Genomic DNA, 20,802 nt, shown 5'->3' with positions numbered 1-20,802 from the left:
AAGTCACGCACTTGGACCAATTCCTTTGGTTCGTATTCCAAACAGTGAAAGAACAAAAAATCTGTCTGGTATCAACTCTCTTCAACCAAGTGGTATGAGTTGGACAAAGGCTCTTCTATTTATCTTAACATAAACTCCTTCGTCAGGTCCTTAGATCTATATTATGTTCAATCACCCAAGGTAATCGTTAAGATTTTGCAATCAATACCTTTAATCCCAAAGAAACGTATTGATGCCGATCTACACAACTAATCAATCCAATCTACCACAAGGATAAACCGATTATTAATTGGATCCTCTTTTACTGAAATAAGTATTGTGCACGCCAAAGATTTATATAACTAAGTCAGAAATCTTCTATCTCTTCTTTGTCTTCAAATCTTCTTAGATCTTCAATAAACACCTGCGCACAACTACTTGAATCTCTTGTGATCAATCATGCACAGAACGAAGTCTGTTAATAATGGATTATCACAAGATCGTCTTTAGCACTAACAACAGTCTAAAGATCCCTGTCGAAACTTCGAACTAGTTTGAGTGAATCTTATATCAGAAGAGAAGATTCTCAAGCATAAACAAACTAGGTGCAATCAAAGTTCTACCACCGTTAGTCAATCAAATCAATCGAAAACGAAAGATAAACCGCAATTATCTAAGTTCCCACCAACGATACTATTAGAGCTTCTCAATCCCAAAGAAGACTTTAAACTGAGCGGCCGTAAGATATTTCTCCTAATTAGGTTACTCTCCTCTCCGCATAGGCGGCTTCACCAGTAACAGTACAACAGAGGAAGTTTACTGTCACGAAGGATTAGTTTGCCCGAAATTCAAACTTCAAGTATTTATAGACAACGAAGTTTGGACACCAAGGGATTTCCAAAACCGAAAATATTCTCAAGATATACAATAATAATTCCAGATTCGGTTTTCATAATTCTCGAGAATGCTCTGTCCAAAGTATTGATCGAAAATCTCCTTGGAAAATCTTTAACTAGTAAGTGCACATTACTAATTCTTATTTTCCATATATAATTAAAAACCTTAAATAAAAAGATTCTTAACTTATTTAATTTCGATCCTGGGATTTACTTCCTTCTTAGCTGTTAAGGAATATCTTTGAACAATAAAAGATATGCATTAATGCACATGTTCAAAGTATTTCGACATCCTTTCTTTGTAAGTCCTCTTTCATACTTACTTACTTGAAACCGATTTACCACACTTCCAAACAAGTTTAGAATTGGTTCATCTGACTTTCAAGAACTATATAATTGATCAAGTAACACTCAATCAAAAATCATGGGTTTAACGGTTCTAACAAAACAAGTTTCGGTTCTACCTCCATGTGAGTATTGTGCATAGTCACACTAGCTTTCCAAACTTTGGTTGACTAGGTACTTGGATCGGTTCCACACATATATATGGTATCTAACTCATATGTGTTGCACATGTCCATAGGATCGGTTCCCCTTTGCCTAAAAACGTGTGCACATGTCCATAGGATCGGTTCCCCTTTCTGCTATAAACCTTGTTGCACCTCATACAAGGATCGATTCCCCTTTATATGTGTTGCACCTCTTACTAGGATCGGTTCCCTTTACCCAGATTCAGCCTTACACACACAAACTCGATCATACCATCAGGTGATTACTTAAGATCGGTTTCACTAATAAAAGTCATACCGATACATAAGTCGGGCCTCATGTGAATAGTTTTACCAAGAACACAAACAAGTCATGAGCGGTTATACTAAGCACACATATTGGTCGTTCATAAGATATGCAATGAAGAACAACCCCAATAACGCCTGGCGATCTCCTTTTCGGTTCACAACACAAGATCATGAACTTACTTTCTTAAAACACATGTAAAACATTGTTTCCTAGGATGAAATCCTCACCTCATACCCATACATAATCACAATAGCATTCATACGATTATGTTGATGTCTTATCTACAAAGTTTAATGGTTAAGCAATAAACCTCGTATTGTATTCCTTAATACTATGTCTATCTAGAGTGTTCATGTTTCGAAGTTTTGTTTTCAATATGCACGACTTGAAAGATACTTTAGGGAATGAAACAGTTCAAGTCAATATCACTAACCTCAAGTGGAAGGATGATGTTGTGGTTGTAACTCCTTACTTCTTCACTTCTTCAAGTCTTCGCAATACTTGTAATGTCTCATATCCTAATACTTTCAATATAACCTATACGAAGTTGACTCTAGTACATTAATCAAGCGATTCTTAAATGTGTTTTGGTTCGCTAAAATATGACAACCAAACTTGACATACCAACGCTTGGTGGGTTCAACCGAGTTATGTTATAACACGAACTGTATCCGAACAAAATTCCAACAAGAGCAAGTCTTGCAATCTATATTTCAAGATATAAATTTTCAAGAATAAATATTGTAGGTTCAGCACAGTCTTTTAAGCTTAAAAATTGTCTTGATTTTTTAATGTACTACTAGTGATATTTTTATTATAAAGATAAAAAATATAAATACGAAAAAGAAATAACACAAGACATCAGAAGTTTTATTAACGAGGAAAAATATAATGTTCAGAAAAACCTTGCAGACCTAGTCCATAACTGGAACACCACACTGTATTAAGCTGATACAGACACTAGCCTACCGACAAACTTCAGATTGAAATATAGTTAAGAAAAAATTGACCCCACGAGCAATTCAATTTCACTTATGATCCTTTATGTCTCTTGTATCTCGCAAGATCCTATGCAACACGATCTTCCTAGATGACATCCTTTATAGGCCTAAGAGTTGCTTTAACCTATGTGAAGACTTTATAACTATTCTGCCTCTAACAGATAATTTATTTGATTTCCTGAAAAAATATATTCAATCAAGGTAATGGAAATTTGTATTTTTATGAGGGATCTTCAAGGTAAAGAAGATATCAAGCAAACTCAAGAATTAGGATAGCTTTCTCTCTTCAAGCACGCTTAACGGCAGAGTTTTATGCCAACTTTGAATCCAATTGTGCCAAAAAGTCCTCGATGTTAGGAAAGGATAAACCATTGCTTATATTCTAATCGTCGAACCCTACGTTCCGAATTGGGGTATTACAATACCATCACCTTAAATTGGAGTCGTCCTCAGCTCCAGAATATATTACAAGACCGGTTCCGATGTTCCCTTCCCATCATGAGACCAGTACCTCATTCCGTCTAGCGTACTCTCTCACCCTCGGCAGGTGACCCGTCTTCAGCTCTGATATCATTTGTAATGACCCGACCCTCCACCGATATTTCCACCACTCAACCACTACAATCATCCGGAAGTGTGGAATTTTTAACGGTCACCGCTGTGGTCATCCAGCAGCAGCTTCCTAGGAGGTCATCCATCCCTGGATTACTCCCTCCCGAGCATGCTTAACTGTATATTTTTCTGCCAACTCTGGAGCCAATTATGTTAAAAAGGCCTCGATTTTAGGAAAGGATAAACCATTACTTATATTCCAAACGGTGAACCCTACCTGCCCAATCAGGGTATTATAGAGATTCCTAATTAATTTTACCTCACAAGAATAATCAAAACAACTCAAACCAAAAGTGATTTAGATATCTATCTTGTGGAATCACAAAGTTTGAGATGGAGAGTACTTTGTAATTTTTATCTATTTTGTTCCTAATCAATAGATCGTAAACCACAACAACCAATAAGAATAAGATCCAGATAAGATCTATCAAGTAAAGCATCATCCGACCATGCTTCACGAATCCTTTAGTGAATTCTTTCAAAGTCGTACCCTAATACAGTTCCACCGTAAGAAACTTAGATTTTAGAGGACTGTTAGAGCATTGCTCGGTCAACCTCGCATGCGTTTCTATATCAAGCATGTTTGTCATGTTAGTGATCAAAACTATAAGTCTTGATTTCTAGTCTATTACAGCTAAGTCTCAGACTAGGATAGAAAGTATAGTTGAGCTCAAGGACTTCATGGCGATTCATCATACAAGCAGAAGAACTACTCAAGGAACCAGTGGAACTTCCCGACAAAAAGGTATGTGAAGACTTGAACTTATCTATCACTCAAAAGTCTATCTACTCTATCTCCTACTCTTTAAGACAAGAAGTCGTATGCTATATATATAGACTTGGATTATACACATTTGGTATTTCGAGCCGAGTATACCTCGCCTATCTATATCTCGAAATATGTGTTGGTAAGATTTTTTCTTCGATCAAGTTTATCTTTACCTAGTGACAATCACTTTGAAAATTACTTTGACGAGAAATGGTGTAAATGATTAAAATGAGAGATTAGAGAATGATGGACATAAGCATTGTTGTGGAAAGACATTTATGTATAAGTCCTATTCCTTGAACCAAAGTTTGCGAACTTTGTTGATCAAGAGAAACCGGAAGAATGGCTTGTTGCCAAGTCCGCGAACTGCCGAACTTCTCATCCCGAGAAATTCTGCTGGAGTTGACAAACTAGTTGTGTGAGTACCAGTCTGCGAACCCAGTCCGCGAACCCAGTCCGCCAACCGACGGAAGGTATTTTGCCGAGATTTTCTGCTGGAGTTTGTAAACTCTACCCGGTTGCTTAAGTCCGCGAACCTAGTCTGCGAACTTAAGAAGGTTATATATCTGAAGATGATTTCTGAACTTAAACTTAAAAAGACTAAGGAATGCAGTTTGCAAACCATGACTATAAAAGTTCATGAACCGATTCAAGTGAATCAAATCATCTTTGCTTCAATTGTGTCTTGTGTAGTACATAATATTTCCTTGCAATTGAACAACTCTCTAACTAGTTCATTTGAAGTCATTTGAAATAGCTATGGTGAAGAAGAACATGGTTGATATGAAATGCTCATATGGCTAACCTTTTGGTTAACTATTATTGAACCAACAAGTGCATACATTTGGGTACGGTTAACAAACCTAAAAGCGTGCATTGTCAAGTGTGTGTAACAAGCTAAGTTTTCGAGCTAACCTTGAGAAATATTAGCTTGAATCTAAATCAAGTTTTCATATAACGGTGGATATTGAATGTTTTGTTACTAAGCTAACATTGATTGCAACCCCTGATTTGGAAGACTATATAAAGGAGACATCTAGTATTGTGCAAAACTAATCCCCACACCTTACGTATGATAATAGTTTGCATACAAGATTCGATTCTGTTTTAACCTTTGGTTTTCTTTTTCTAAAACCATGTTAACGACTTAAAGACTTCATTGGGATTGTGAAGCCAGACCGTACCTACTTTTATCGTAGTTGTGTGATCTGATCTTGCATCTTCTATCGTACGAGTACAATCATATTGATTGGATTGAGATTGATATCTCCGATAGGCAAGATATAAAAAGTAATCACAAACATCTTCGTCTCATCGTTTGTGATTCCGCAACATCTTGTTTCGCTACCATACGATTAAGATTGTTGTGAGGTGATTGATAACTCTAGGCTGTTCTTCGGGAATATAAGACCGGATTATCAATTGGTTCCTGTTCACCTTGATTATTATCAAAAGACGGAACAAAACCTTTAGGGTTTATCTGTAGGAGACAGATTGATCCTTTGATAGACTTGTCTGTGTGAGACAGATTTGTTTATTGTCAAAGCCTGTGATTTTGGATCGTAGCAACTCTTAGTTGCGGGTGAGATCATCTAAGGGAATCAAGCGCGCAGTATCCTGCTGGGATCATAGGCGTAGGAGCATAACTGTACCTTGGATCAGTGGGAGATTGATTGGGGTTCAACTACAGTCCAGTCCGAAGTTAGCTTGGAGTAGGCTAGTGTCTGTAGCGTCTTAATACAGTGTGTGTTCAATCTGGACTAGGTCCCGAGGTTTTTGTGCATTTGTTGTTTCCTCGTTAACAAAATTTCTGGTGTCTGTGTTATTTCAATTTCCGCATTATATTTTTTTATCTTTATAATTGAAATAATACAGGTTGTGCGTTTAGATCATCAATTAGAGTGATCCAACCTTTGGTTGTTTATTGTCATTGATTTATCCTTGGATATTGGTCTTTGGTACCATCCAACTTATTCCTTGTGTTTGATTAAAGACTCGTTGATTTCTATTAGCTCGAGTAAATCAAAACAAGTGAGAGATATTAACTCTTTGAGATACTTTTACCTAGATTGAGTCTGACTGTCTAGTTGATTCTCTAGAAAGTATTTCGAAGTTAGTCCATACAGATTGCTAAGCGAAATATTGAGTGGTATTGTCAGACCCCCGCTTTTTCAATGACGACTCTAAACGGCAATAGGACATAGGAGTGCCAGTATTGAGATTTTAGTGTGTAGGGAGTCCCCTATTTATATTGATGAACATGGATTAGTAGCTTACAGACAAAGCTATGTTCGTGAATTAGTTTCCATGCTTACGAATTATTTTGTCACGAAGCAAGCTTAACTTCTCTATATAGATTGATCATGTAAGCATATGAGAAGTTAGTCTTGAATCACAAAAAAGAATGTGCACTTGTATTTTATACATTGTGTACCAACCGGTTATCCCAAAAACAACAATTAAGTAGTTTTAGAACCTGAAATAACATTCTAAAATCCTCAGCACACTTTAAAGGATAAGTTGGAAATGAAGTTAGTCATCCTCCGCAAACTTTAAAGAAGACATCGAGAAAGTGCTCGATGTCAAGAAAAATGTTGCATAATATTACTTGAGTTTTAGACCTGAGATAATCAACCTCCAAATGCCTCATCCAGAGGAAAACCGAGCCAGGCTTCGGGACGGGTCCCTTGACTTAATTCAAGACTTAATTTTTTAACTTAAATTTTTCACCATTAGATGTAAGTGGATGAATGACACCGATTCCCTTTTTTAACTTAATATTCAAGACTTAATTCAAGACATAATCTTTTCATAATTATTCACCATCCATTTGCATCTGATGACGGAGAAATTAAAGCATAAAATTAAATCTAAATATCCTCATCACACTTTAAAGCTGAAATTAGAAAAGTGCAGTTCTGCACACTTAATTTTTATTTTTATTTTTTGCGAAGTGCATAATGTCAAGAAAAAAGTTGCATAATATTACTTGAGTCTTGGCCCTTAGACCGTCAACCTCCAGACACTTCATTCCGTGGAAAGCCGAACTAGATTTTGATTGACGAATGATTTGGTTCATGCATTAGAACACTAGGGACGCATTCGTTTGGCAAGGTACCCTTGTCCTTGAGGCCTTCACTGCACCATTTGAGTTTTATATGAAATCTAAGATTTGATATTCAAGATCTCTTGCGATAGAAGAAAATGCAGTAATACTATGAAACCTTTCAAAAAAAAAAAAAAAAGTAATACTATGAAGATATGCAGTAGTAATTTACAGGAACTTTTTTCAAATTGTTACCAAATAAATAATTGAGGAGTGAACAAAATATTTTTGCATTATCTTAACGGTACGTAATTGTCACCTCTGTTAACTAATACCAATGTGGGCGATTTCTCTCCTTGAGAAGTCACGGAATGACAGCATTTCAAGAGTGACCGTCGGCCCCTGTTAAAGGATAAGCCCGTAAATTCAAAATCTCACGTTTATCACTCAACGGTCGAATTTTGTAAATTCTTAACTGTGCCTTCAGATGTATCAAAACCGATCCAATCCACTGGTATGTTCTTGAGAGAGAGATGAGAAAGAGGAAAGAACGGACGACAAAAGAAAGATCAGAAACCCTAATTTGTAATTCAGAGGAAGGATATGAAGAAAGAGAATTTGTAGAAGAAGATGAAGGCAAAGGATTCTATGCCTGTTATCTTCTCTGTTCCTTGTGCCCTAGATTCAAAGGTCACACTTACATAGGGTAATCAATTTCTCCTCTTTGTTATTACTTGCTTTTTAAATTTCTCATTAAAATTGAAACCAAAAAGATCTAATCTTTGAAATACTCTTCAGTTTTCATTGCCTGATTTTGCTGTTGATGGGTTTTTATTTTCAAGCTTGTTATTGATGGGTTAGTGTACTGGTATAAGATCCAATTAAAGGGTTTAATTGGGGTTTTGTGGTTCGTCTCTGTTTTACTGTATTAGGGAACTAAAATAGCTGTTTGGATTTTATTTACAAGAAGCCCTAAATCTGAAATCTTGATTTGATTCATAAATGATGCCTGCTACTTCACTGTTTTTCTTTTTCTTTTTTTTGTAAAGTGATTATAGAAATTTCACCTGTTTTTTGTTAGCTAAATTTCGCTGGGCAGCTCCTATATTAGTTTTTTTAGAATGTAGCACATTTTCAAGACGCCAAAGGTGACCGGAAGTGCCCAAACTGTGTAGGGTGCAGTCACCTTGATTCTTCACTTCATGCTCACGGTAACCTCGGCGTCTTTACTACATGTTATTTTCAAATAAGTTTATTGCAAGTAAAACCTCAGATTTGTTTAGTGAAAATGGTTTTTTCTTCTGTTGTGATAACTCTAAGTCACTAAGTCCAGAATTCATATGGTAAGTTATAGACTTATTAGTTTCATTCTTTTTGATTTATAATAACAGGTACACAGTCGACCCATGCCGCCGGATTAGGCAACATAATGGCGAAAAAACTAATGGTGCAGTGAGGACGAAGAGGAAACGTCCATGGGAAATGATGTTATGTATCTATGGGTTCCCGACTAATGTTTCTGCACTTCAGGTAATCTATTTACTTTTGAATTTGTTTGTCATGTCATGAATGTTATTTCTTTTAAATTTTGGTGTTACATGGTTCCAAAGTCATGTATCCGCTTGAATTAAAACTTGCAGTTTGAGTGGGCGTGGCAGCACCCAATTGAATCTTTGGCTGTGAGGCAGGCAGCACTAAGTTTCAAGTCATTATCTGGAATTGCCAATCATGTAAAACTTGCATATACAATGCTCAACCTTCCACCTTGGCAGAGGTAAATGTTTTAGACAGGGAATATTGAATATCACAAGGTTTGCTTATTAATTGCTTTCTTTTGCTTGTTATAGCTAATCTTTTAATTGGTGCAAGAAAAAAGTATCTCATGATCAAATTGATGTTTCTTCTTCTCCAGCTTGAAGCTGACTGTGAACTTTTTCTCAACGGCGCACGCTGCTGGCTGCCCGAGCTTGCCAAAGCAAATGAAAGTCCAAGTTTGTTCCATGGATGAACTTCCTTGCTACACTGATGACAGCCAAGTATCAGATGAAATTGACTATGAGGAGGAATGGGAACATGAAGATGCTGGTAATGGCATTGGCGAGATAAGCCAAAGTGAAAGAGCGAAGGATATTTCAGTTGAAAATTCAGTGGTATATCAGAATACTGATTATGAAACACTGATTGAAAATTCAGTGGCAAATCCAGATATTTATCATGATTGGGAAAGACTGATTGAAGATGATAGCTTACAACAACAAAAGGGCTCATGCCGTCTAAGAGAAGAAGAAGAAGATAATGAAAGGCCATCTCGTGATATTGATTCCTCTGCAGAAAGATCAGAGGATATTTCAGTTGAAAATTCAGTGGTATATCAGAAGACTGATTATGATTGGGAAACACTGATTGAAAATTCAGTGGCAAATCCAGATATTTATCATGATTGGGAAAGACTGATTGAAGATGATAGCTTACAACAGCAAAAGGGCTCATGCCGTCTAAGAGAAGAAGAAGATAATGAAAGGCCATGTCGTGATATTGATTCCTCTCCAGAAGCACTGTCTACCAGAGTTGCCCGTTTGGTTGACAGGAGACAATTAGTTGAAGAGAGTTACTCCTATGGGTTGTTCGCAGAGACGGGTAATAAACTGGGGCCAACAACCGCGCAAGTACTGACAACTACAGCAGGTGCTAGTGGGAACCAAGCACCTCCCTATTACAGATATCTTTGCCCTCCAGAAGTTTCTTTCGCAGAGACGGGTGAAAAACTGGGGCTAACAACCAAGCAAATACTGACAGGTATAGCAGGTGCTAGTGGAAACCAAGCACCTACCTGTTACAGACATCTTTCCCCTCCAGAAGTTGCTTTCAGACAGCCAAAGGAGTCCCTCACTTCCATAGAAGGAGCTAACACAGTACAAGCAACTGAGGACAAAGATTCCTTTGAGTTGATCGAAGAAACTGGTTCTGAATTAGGGCGAGCTAGCAGGCAACAAACAACTATAACTTCTGCCAGAGAAGATCACTCACCTTCCAAGAATAGTCCTCATTGCCCTCCTGAAGTTTGTTTCAGAGAACCTATGGATTTATTCAGTTCGGGGGACAAACAAGGCATACTCCCATTGTGTGTTGATTCGCCTATGGAAAAACCATCTTCCAGTATGATCGAGTTTCCCTATGGGTTGGTTCTAAAAGGTTGTGTTAACAAAATGAAGGAAACAAATAAGCAGCAATTGAGAACTCCAGCAGGCTATAATTATAATCAACCAACGTCATCAGCCAGCACTTCTTGCTCATCTCCTGAAGTTCAGGTAATAAATCTGTTGACCCCCGAAGGTTATGTTAACAAAATGAAGGAAGCAAATGAGCAGCAATTGAGAACTCCAGCAGGCTATAATTATAATCAACCAAGATCATCATCCAGCACTTCTCACTCATCTCCTGAAGTTGAGGTAATAAATCTGTTGACCCCATCACCAGACTGTAATACTCATTCTTTAAATAGAAAGAAGAGACGCACCCTTGTTCACCGTGATATAGTTGACTTGACCAGGTCACCGTTGTTTGTGCAATTATAGAGTTGATTGTATGTTGCTGCAAAAGTTTCTAGTTCTTGAAGAAGCATTTGCTACTTTTACTGTACTCTATATTCATATTTTTTTTATTTTTGTGTGGTAATAAAAGTGAAAGTTGCTGGCTTTTGATCAGATGGGAACCTAATATATATATTTTCAACTGTCATATACACTGGGCTGCAAACAGAGAGGGTAAATTTAAGTTCTCAGTAAATCAGTTGAATGAATGTGATGTTGTCAGCTCGGTTAATGTCCATTGGCAGTTTTTCCTCCGCATTTTATATCTTGTTAGCGTACATGCTGTTGCTTGTCCAGATAGAAAGGCTTCCAAATGAAACCACCAAAAGCAGGTCCATTATTACATGGTTGAGTTTTGCAATGCACGCTAGAGCAGCATCAATATTCACGGGTTATATAGCTAAGAAGTCCCGGTATCATGAATGAGTCACTAAATTTCAATTAGTTGCGCTGACAATTTTAAGACGAAATAATCCACAATGTTGCATCTTCTGGAGTTATCTTGAAGATTTGTTCCTTACATCCTTGCACTACTAACATTCAAATTTTATACTGTCGTTGTGGAATACCGGTTGCTTGTTTTGTATCAATCGTATATAAGATAGATTCTTGGTAGGATTGACAACAGCTTTTGGAAACCTAAAAACCAAGTCACAAGACAAGAACAGCAAATGAATGGGTTTTGTCAAAAGCATGAACATTTGGGCCAAATTTATTTGAAGGTCACAGAACAATAGAAGGACCCAAAAGAAATGCAAAACAATAATGAACGTTCACACATGCTACCAATCTAGCACACAAAAGCTAAAGCTTGCCAAAGGGAAATAAAAACTTTGATTAACTTAATATGAAATGGTAAGAAGTAAGAACAATTCTGACTATCTAAGAAAGCTGCAATTCTTGTTGTTCTTGTTCTTGCTTTTGCTGTTGCTCACCTTGCCATGTCCAAACAATGTCTTTGAGTGCAGGCCTTATTTCCTGTTTTAATATGTCCCTGTACTCCAAGGTATCACCGCTCGACTTTTTAACTTCTACCAAATGAAAAGATGGAGTCACCTCGAAGATTTCGGCTTCAATCGACAAAACCCCCTTCCTTCCCGCTGTTTCTCCTTCTAGTTTCAACAGCCCTCCCACTTTCTTCTGCACTTTTAGTTTTAGATTCTTCGCAATGTCTTCTAGTTTAGATATAATAGCGGAGGAAGGCTGCTGCGATGTGAATCGTTCTTCTGTCTTCTTGTGTTTTTCATCAAATAGCCCAGAGAGATCTAATCCAGCGGAAAGTGAGATGATATCAAAAGCATTCAAGTTAGCTGGTTTTGACAACTCCAGCTTTGCATCAGAAACAGAACCACCATTGACATACAGATCAAAATCTGTATCAGCATTGCTGGGGATTGTTACCTCTTTGCTGACCAATTCAGTGTTAAACGATTTGGACAAGTTGAGAGACTTTTTGAACCAAAGATTTTCCATGATTTTTGGAATTGATATCCTAGTAGCGGGGTTTGTATCAAAGATCTTGGTCAGAAGCTTGCGTACTTCTCGCGGGAACGATTTAGGGCACTTGAAATCTCCCCTAGCAATCTTCTTATACATTTCCATCAGATTTGAATCTTGAAATGGAAGATAACCAGCCATCAGGACAAATAAGATAACCCCACAAGACCAAACATCTGCTGTAGATCCATTATACCCTTTTCTTGAGATTACTTCAGGGGCAACATAAGTAGGGGTACCACAAGTTGTATGGAGTAAACCATCTTGATGCTTAGATTCAGCAAGTGCACTTAACCCGAAGTCTGAAATCTTCAAATTTCCATGTTCATCTAACAGCAAGTTCTCAAGCTTCAAATCGCGGTGATAAACACCTCTACTGTGGCAGAAATCAACAGCGCTGATCAACTGTTGAAAATACTTTCTTGCAACACTCTCCTTGAGCTTACCCTTCACTACCTTGTTAAAAAGTTCACCACCTTTAACATATTCTATAACAAAGTAAATCTTGTTTTTAGTAGCCAGGACTTCATATAGCTGCACGATGTTTGGGTGGCTGACCAACTTCATCCCAGAAATTTCTCGCTTTATCTGATCAATCAAACCAGTCTTCAAGATCTTCTCTTTGTCAATAACCTTCACGGCAACACTCTGGCCAGTTTCAATGTTCCTCGCATAGTAAACCTTGGCAAAAGTTCCTTGCCCTAATAATCTCCCTAGTTCATACTTTTGCATCAACACACTTCCTTTATTCTCCATTGTTATTTAAAATAAACCTAATACAGTAATATTACTTAAAAGTTTCCTGCTTACACGCGATTTACAGAGCAGTAGTATTATTGTCAGAATAACTAACCATCTTCGAAGCGGTCATGCTTTATCACGACAGGATTTCTGTAATTTTTAACCCCATTGTGCACTTGTGCACGGCTCGGGGATTTGTTGCAGGTATCTCCAATCACATCAAGGTTGAATAACGAAATTTCAAATGGAGGAAAAACCCCATTTACCTCAGACAATGATTTCTTATAACAGGAGAAGCACATCTTTCTGCATTCCCTGGGGTTTTTAGCTTTCAATAATCAATTAGAAACTGCTGGTGTTGATTGAATACCTGAACCTGCGCAATTCAAAAACAAAAAAAAAATATCAGGAAAAAAGTTACAAATCTGAATACAAACATGAAAGAAACCATTATAAAGATGAACAGTAAGATGGATATCCATCAACACAAGAAATCTAACGAATACCCCGCAAAATTTAATACGAATAACATCTTATTATTTGATTCATGATAATCAATCAGTTAATGGAGCATATAAAACTAGAAACAAACATCACTATGAATCTAGTATCTAATGAACACAATCAATGAACTATGCTTCAAAAAAAACAAACACCATGAACTAACAAAAGAACTTAGAAACAATCACACAAACATGAAACAAAAAATTACTTAAAACTTAGAATCCCATCACCACATTACTTAGCACTTAAAATTAAAATTACAGACAAAAAAAAGGATCAAGAAACAAGCAAAGCCAAAGCATGAAAGAAAAAAAAACCCTAGATACCTCCTACAATATGATATTTGGCATACCTTCAGGCTATGCTACACAGTGAAACAATTTTGCGCTTTATATAAACACAAAGAATCTGAAATAGCGGAGAAAACTAAACAGATCTTTGCTTTTTACAAAAAGAAGAACCTAAAATTGAGCGAAAAAATCAATAACAAAATAAAAACGTACCAGATTTAGATTTTCATTCACACAATTCACATTAATTAGAAAACGTCAATTTACAGCTTATGAATTACTAAAAAGTTACTCCTTAAATAGCCAATAAATAGAAAGTAAAGCAACAGAATCATTTCAAATTAATGTACCTTCTTCAAAAAAGAATAACCTCGGTGATGAACAGAATCAAAAGAGAATCAAGGAAAAGGTATTTATAAATTATGCCAAATTTGGGTTGGTGCAGGAGGAGGAGCCGCTAGTGTGTGAAAAAAAATGGTCTCTCTTTCTCAGGTAAATATAAAGGATGGAGAAGAAAAACAAAACTTGAAGAGGTATATTCTGTGAAATTTACGTAACAGTCCTTTGCTGTTTACAGCTTATCATTAAAAAATCCCTAAATTTTTGCTATTTTAAATAAGTTGTCCCTATTAATTCGGGTAATTAGTAAGATCCCACAGTCTTTGACTTGGTCAAAGGACATTGATTAGAAACACGTAATTACTGTGTTTTGCTGGCCGAAAAGCACAGATTATGATATTCAACGGTCTAACGTGGTATTTAAGTCGGCTGAGATGGAGGAGTGATTGCTTACGCATCTTGATACGAAGTCTTTCCGGAGATAAGGCAAGCTATTGATGTTGTTTGAACTAAAGTCATTTGAGATATCTCAATGACCAGTAGCTGTAAAGTAAATTGAACTTACATTAGACTGCAGCCTCACGTTTTTACGTTAAAAGACAATATACGCAAGTGGACTTGTACACACTTTATTTGCCCCAGAGGCCGATATTCAGAAACAAGAGTTACAGAGTCGCATATTGTATGGTTGAGATCCGTGAGAATCTCCTTGGCATGGAGTTTTTCTTACCTCCTTGGAGGGAACTGCAGTTTGGTCCCAATCCCCTATGGATAGAACGGGAGGATGAGATTATGTGGTATATTGTAGGGGATGGCAGCTGAGCTGACATTGAAACCGGTTCAACTCTCTGGCTCTTGGCAAGGCATAGCTCTGCCAACATCATACTGTATGCTTGGAGAGAACACTGTGTATGACTGGACATATTTTGTGCCTGACAAGTGGGTTTACTGATGGCTGGTAAAATGTGGACGATATGAAAAGGTGCTTGACAAATACTCAAGTGCTCGTTCAATGGACTGAAGAGTCAAGATACAAGACAAGAGTCAATAATTCAGACTGGTAAATTATGTATTATGTGAGTCCAGGACCTACCAGTTCCATATATATACATAGATCCGTCCTTGGATACAACCTATATAGTAAGATACTAAAACGCGTATCCCGAAGAATTATTTGTTCCGACCAAGCGTACAAAATCAGGTGATCAAATGTAGAACCTAGAGACAGGGAGTCGTTCTACTCGTCATGGATTCGTTCGAGTACGTCAGAGAAGTATGGCGGAGATAACCTCTAGTTATCATTGGTGATTTAACAAATGAATGAATGGATGGATGACAAATGTACGAACAACAACCGATTTTGGTAGGAATAGGCCCACGTGAAGCCGTTTGGAGAATCAGTTGGGTGGGTCCCAAGAGAGGCTCGTTTGTTACCAAGTTGGTGAAAGCACTCATGAAGGAAGGTAGAAGAGAAGAAACAACCAGACTCGATCATAACAAGGCCAAAAAGGAGGGTGTGCGGTTATGGTTCCCAGAATAATCCATGGGATAATCCATTCTGAATTTTGTTCTAATTTTCATTAGGTGGACGATTTTGAGCAGACCCACTAGCAACACGCCCCCACGAGTTTTCATCTTCAACGGTATGACCGGGACTTATGGCTCCTCGTATCAAGATGCACGTCTCATTGAATAGGGATTATAAGTGTTACAGTTTTGAAGCTTTGCAGAACAAAAACGTGAAATTATTTCGCCTGATATTTTTTTGTTGGAGATTAGTCCCATACAGACAAAAATCCTCTAGCATGACAGGTGTGAGGCCATTCCATTCATTGTCGATTGGTTTTGAGTTGGATATTTATATTCTACCACATTTAGTTTAACATAGATAAGTTCAGTCGTTGATTTCCAATCATGAGTCAATCATCAAAACAAGTAAATGTTTCTAAGCTAAATCATTTCACTTTAGCTTTTCCAACGACGAGCCAACCATCAATACAAGTAAGTTTTTCTGAGCTAAACACTACAGGTTCAGGGTTTTCTTCAAGCTGCTTCAAGCAAAACTGTGAACACGTAAATCACGAAGGCATCTATATGTTCACAAACAATGTTCGCACTCTAGGTACATACTCGCACTGATGATAAAATTGCATTGATTCCTTGGCTCAAAACCTTCGGGTTTATCATAGCCTCATCTAGTAATATCGCGAGAGGCGTTTACGCAGGGGAAGATAAAGAAAACGAAGTATAAAAGTAAAACTCATGGAGCGTTAGACGAATATAAAGTGCTGAAATGTAAATAAGACTGGGATTTACATTGTTCAACACTAAGGCCTACATCCACGGGGTTGTTGTTTCACTATGTACTTGATGATTACAGAGATAGTCGAGTGACTTTGGAGTTTACATAGGTCTGTGTATTGTAAAGGACAAACTTACACTCACAATCCTTCTCTCTCTCCTTCTCTCCCTGGTTTTTCTGATCCCCTCACTCTTGGTGGAGAGGGGGTATTTATAGGGTTAGAGTGTGGGACCCATTTCTGAGGGCCGTTGGAACCTTATCTCCTTGTGTTTTGTGTCCATCACGCGGAGATCTTCGCTCATTACTTGATCACGCAGATTCATCCTCGTTCGTTCCACGGGTTGATCGACACGTATACTGCTCAGAGTGTTTAATGCGGGTAGTTGAGACGCATGCTCGTGTCAGACAAGTGTCTTCTGCCCCTGTCACATCCATGTCAGTTAACCTTCTCTTCACCGTTGATCTTAGCTTCTTTTGGGGATGAGATAAAGTAACTCTTCGGGAGTTATTTGGTGCTCCGCGGTACATCGTGTTTTCGATACATCTTTTAACTTCTGCCCTTAGATTTGTTCGAGCAAAGATCCGACGTCGACGGGATGGGCTTCTTGGCTGTGGGCGTGTGTCATCATGTTTTGATGACTTTATCCGCATGCTCTCCACGTGTCTTCCTGTATACACGTGTTTGATGATGAAATATGTACACACAATTTGCCCCTTTTCTTCGGGATTGAGTGTTTAGTGTGAGCATTGAAGAAAACAGACGTTACATATTCTTCCTCTCTCCTAATAACTTCTCCTAGATACTTGGGCATGTTTCTTACTTGTGCATTAACTGCTCATTTAATGGGCACGTTTCCCATTCCTCCTTTAACTTCCTTCTCTTTCTTTCGAGTATATTAAGGAGAGGAGAAAAATTAATTTCATTCAACGTTCCAAAAAATTAATTTCATTCTCCCTGTCAGTCTTCATTCTTTGTTCTTCAACCATTAAATCTCTTTGCCCTAGCATTAATCACGCTCGTTTCTTCTTTGTTTCTGGTTTGTTGTCTTCTTTCGGGATTTTGTTTGTGGTGGTAAGGTTTCTTTTCTTCGTTTCTGTTGTTTTAAGTTTTGTGTTGATTGTAAATTTTCTGCTACTGTCGTCCCTTGTTTGTGATGAAGAACATCTTTTGATACATGTATGCTAGTTTGCCCATGTTCTTCTTCTCAAGTCGAGGAGGGCATTGTTTTGTTTTGATTGGATTTTTAAGTTTAGGGTTTTAGGGTTTTGGGGAATTCAAGCATGTATGCTAGTTTTAGGGTTTCTGGGCTATATTGAGATGAACTGCTAATTTTGTGGTTTTTTGATCTTTGGTGATGTCCTCGTGTTTGGTTCTAACTTGTTTATGTTGTACGTCTTCGCAGCCATGTCTGACCGTCCGCGGCTTCCTTATCCAACTCCGGCATCCAGTTTACCAAGATCCCCTCCTCGTAGAGAGTCTGATACATATCCACCTGGGGGAGATCTCTCTAGATTGTCTCAAATGGATCCCCGCGGTAGTAAAGTTTCTTCTTCTTCTGGGACGAAGGCCTCTCTTCCTAGGAAAGGGGATCCATCGAAGAGTCCTTCCGGGTCTCGATATGCTGTCGGTCGTGTTGCTTCTCGTCCTCGTGATGACTCTAGGTGTACGCAGACACCTCCTCGTGGTGGCGCCTTCGATATTCCTCCTCTTCGTTTTGTAGCGCCCGTGCAGCACCCTCTGCCGCCGCCTCCAGTACTTTCTTTCAAAGGGAAGAACTCCAAAGGTGGTGTGCCGAGAACTGAATCGTCTAAGAATCCTCCTCTGAAAAAAAGAGCTTCCGAAGCTTTTGCTGGTTCGTCCGATCCCGCGGAAGAGGATGATGCTGCCCCGGTGATACGCAACGTTTCGGTCAGCAAGAAGAAAGTCACGGTCAAGCACATTGACCTTGAAGTTTTCAAGGAAAAGCATGAGCTTCAAGCCTTCGATGTTCGTTTCTATTCCCCTGAGGATGATATTACTTACGAGCTCATCTCGAAGTATCAGTTTGATGAGTTTCACCTGTTGACTACGGTTGGAGCCTTCGAGGCGGGTCTTATGGTGTCGTTGTACAAGTCTGGTGATTCCTTTTATTACGATGTGCTGGTTGTTCGTGAAGGCTCTTCCACCAATACTCACAGTCGTTCCGTGTCGCAATTATCGGGGAATTATCTCCGTGCACTGAGGGAATGTTATCTGCGGAGTAAGGGGGAGACGACGATGACATGTTACGTTCAAAATCCCGCTGAGAGGGAATGGTATACTCCTGAAAACTTCAACAACTCCTTTGGGGATTATGTCAATAGTAGGAACCATAAACTGTGGAGTGTTAGCCTTCGGAACCTCGCTGCTCCTCGGGGAGAAATTCGTCTGTTAAGTGAGGTGAGCGATGCCAAACTGAAATATGTTCCAGGCACCGAGGGGTCGAGTCAGCGGAAACTTTTTCCCGCGCGCGAAAGGATCAAGCGTGACCATGATTATGAGTGGCACGCCACTGTTGTTGAAATTGTTGGTCCTTGGGCGTATGGTTGGATTCCCGGTCCGCGCGGTTGGCGTCCTTCTGAGAGCAGCAGGCCTCGTGAATCTCCTCCTGCTCGTTATGGAGATTTCTGTCCTTGGCGTTTAAATTTCGAAGGCATGAACTTTCCTTATTCTCTCGACGTCGTTGAAGGAGACGAGGAGGAAAGTTCTGGTGTTATACTTCCATCGAAGAGTGCCACTACTGCCAAGGTATGGTTATTGTAGATTCTGGCCGCGCCCCTCCTTTTTTGAAAATCAAACTTTGTATGAATAAATAACTCTTTTTGTGGAACGTGTGTTGGTTTGCAGGTGTCGAAGAAGAAAAAGATTGGGCCGAAGCAGTCTTCTACCATTGTGACGGGTGAGGCTGAGGTTCATGAAGAAGTTACCAGTCCGGTGAACGAAGAGTTTGTCGAGGATGAGGAAATGTCTGATGGGGAAGAACGCACTGATACTTCCCCTCCTAATGTCGAGGAAGAGATTGGTGGGGGTTGTGATGGTGTTGAAGGGATAAATAATACCGCGGTGGCTGACGGCAGTGTTATCGCGGACATGTCCGCTCCTGCTGGTGAGGCTGCGGAAACTCTCCCCACCATTTCTCAAGAGTTCTCCTTTGACAGGATTTATTCCGCAGGGGAACTCTTTGACGATGCCCTCGATTTTCCCGAAGACTTTTCTTTGCTTTCCCCCAATGATGATTGGGATGTGCTCGGGGGTTCTGGTAAGGAAGACGCTGCTGTTCAGAATGAGGGCGCGGATGATCACAATGCGCATTTTGATGCCGAAACTTGTGCCGATGGGGCAATATCAGCAAAGGGGAAGTCTGTGGTTGACTCGCCTTCCGAGGATTTCCCTCATTCGTTGACGTTTGAGGGTGAGGATGCCATAATGGATTGGCTCAAGAAAAAGAGTCTGTTGTTTGTCCCCCATCCTGCCCCGGTGGTTGCTGGTGAGAAAGATTCCGATGCTTATACCCGTCGGATGATGGAACTATCTTCCGAGGCGCGTGTTGCTGAGATGTGGGGGAAAAGCTTGAGTGTTCCCGAAGCTACCCTCGTATCGGAGCCTCCCACTTCTGTTGCTGATATGATGGCCATAGCCGATGGGTACCAATATGGTTTTCCCCAGCAGCGTGTCTTGGAGGTAAGTCTTCGTACATATCTCTTCGTGACAATTGAATCCTTCGGTTTAATAATGTTTGCCGTTTTGATGTGTAGATGATGAGGAGTGAGCATTGTAACCATGTGTTGTATCAATTCTTTAAGGCGAAATCTTTGAAGCTGGAGGCTAAGCTCCGTCAGAGAAAAGGCATTATCTGCGGCTGAGGTGGAAATAGAAGAACTGAAGAAAAGCCTTAAAGAGAAAGAAAGGCTGGGTGAAGCGGAGGCTGGTATTCGTTCAGAGCTTGCCGCCGTTCGCGCTGAGTTAGAGCAAACTCGCGGCCAAGTTTCAGCTTTCACAGGTTTGGTTCTTTTTTTATTTTTTACCCTCGTAATTCCTTGTAATTCTTCTATACTACTTAGTTGTTCCGTCTGAGTCTCCCCACCCTATCTCCAGTGGGTGGCGTCCCTGAGATGATATGGCTTCGAAACGAAAGGGCACGACAAAAATCTCGTATCAAAGAGTTGGTCGAGAAAATTAAGAGCGAAGCCAAAAATTGGGACGCTCGAGCCGAGGGATGGCGTGCAAGGCATGTTCAGATAGTTAATATGCAGAATCTGTATAACTATGACCGTACTTTGTTTAATGGTACGCTGCTGTGGACACGTGAGAATCTGCGGGAATCCCATGAGCGTACCTCGTTGTTGGAGTCTAGAATATGTCTTCTGGAAGAGGAATTACAAAAGGCTCGCTCCCTTCCATTTCCGGGAATTAAGGAGA

The 20,802-nt window shown here is 39.2% G+C and overlaps 2 protein-coding genes across 5 annotated transcripts; one reads left to right on the top strand and one right to left on the bottom strand.

Annotated features, from left to right (window-relative positions):
- Positions 1-7,612: 7,612 nt before the first annotated feature.
- On the top strand, positions 7,613-10,807 carry LOC113322077. 2 transcript variants are annotated; one of them, XM_026570092.1, is made up of 4 exons: positions 7,613-7,807; positions 8,493-8,631; positions 8,742-8,875; positions 9,014-10,807. In XM_026570092.1, the coding sequence occupies exons 1-4, from the start codon at positions 7,635-7,637 to the stop codon at positions 10,674-10,676; spliced, it is 2,109 nt and encodes a 702-aa protein (XP_026425877.1). In that variant the 5' UTR covers positions 7,613-7,634; the 3' UTR covers positions 10,677-10,807. The 2 variants fall into 2 exon arrangements, with proteins under 2 accessions (XP_026425877.1, XP_026425878.1); XM_026570093.1 differs by lacking the exon at positions 7,613-7,807 and adding an exon at positions 7,817-8,312.
- A 560-nt stretch (positions 10,808-11,367) lies between these two features.
- Positions 11,368-14,229, bottom strand: LOC113322078 (CBL-interacting protein kinase 2-like). Of its 3 annotated transcripts, none has more exons than XM_026570094.1 (2): positions 14,074-14,229; positions 11,368-13,305 (listed from the first exon to the last, which is right to left on the bottom strand). In XM_026570094.1, exon 2 carries the CDS (start codon positions 12,942-12,944, stop codon positions 11,574-11,576), a length of 1,371 nt encoding a protein of 456 aa, XP_026425879.1. In that variant the 5' UTR covers positions 12,945-13,305; positions 14,074-14,229; the 3' UTR covers positions 11,368-11,573. The 3 variants fall into 3 exon arrangements, with proteins under 3 accessions (XP_026425879.1, XP_026425881.1, XP_026425880.1); XM_026570096.1 differs by lacking the exon at positions 14,074-14,229 and adding an exon at positions 13,937-14,033; XM_026570095.1 differs by lacking the exon at positions 14,074-14,229 and adding an exon at positions 13,760-13,787.
- Between the last annotated feature and the right edge of the window lie 6,573 nt (positions 14,230-20,802).

Source organism: Papaver somniferum, chromosome 11 (assembly GCF_003573695.1).
Source record: "Papaver somniferum cultivar HN1 chromosome 11, ASM357369v1, whole genome shotgun sequence".
Lineage (NCBI taxonomy): Eukaryota > Viridiplantae > Streptophyta > Magnoliopsida > Ranunculales > Papaveraceae > Papaver > Papaver somniferum.
Note: the sequence above shows the minus strand (reverse complement) of the source record. Positions and strands in the feature narration are given on the sequence as shown.

Excerpts from the sequence above, each read along its gene's own strand:
- LOC113322077 (XM_026570092.1), top strand. The coding sequence starts at position 7,635 with ATGAGAAAGAGGAAAGAACGGACGACAAAAGAAAGATCAGAAACCCTA. Across the intron at positions 7,808-8,492 it reads AAAGGTCACACTTACATAGG|GTACACAGTCGACCCATGCC; the intron begins GTAATCAATTTC and ends TTATAATAACAG. Across the intron at positions 8,632-8,741 it reads CTAATGTTTCTGCACTTCAG|TTTGAGTGGGCGTGGCAGCA; the intron begins GTAATCTATTTA and ends TAAAACTTGCAG.
- LOC113322078 (XM_026570094.1), bottom strand. The coding sequence starts at position 12,944 with ATGGAGAATAAAGGAAGTGTGTTGATGCAAAAGTATGAACTAGGGAGA.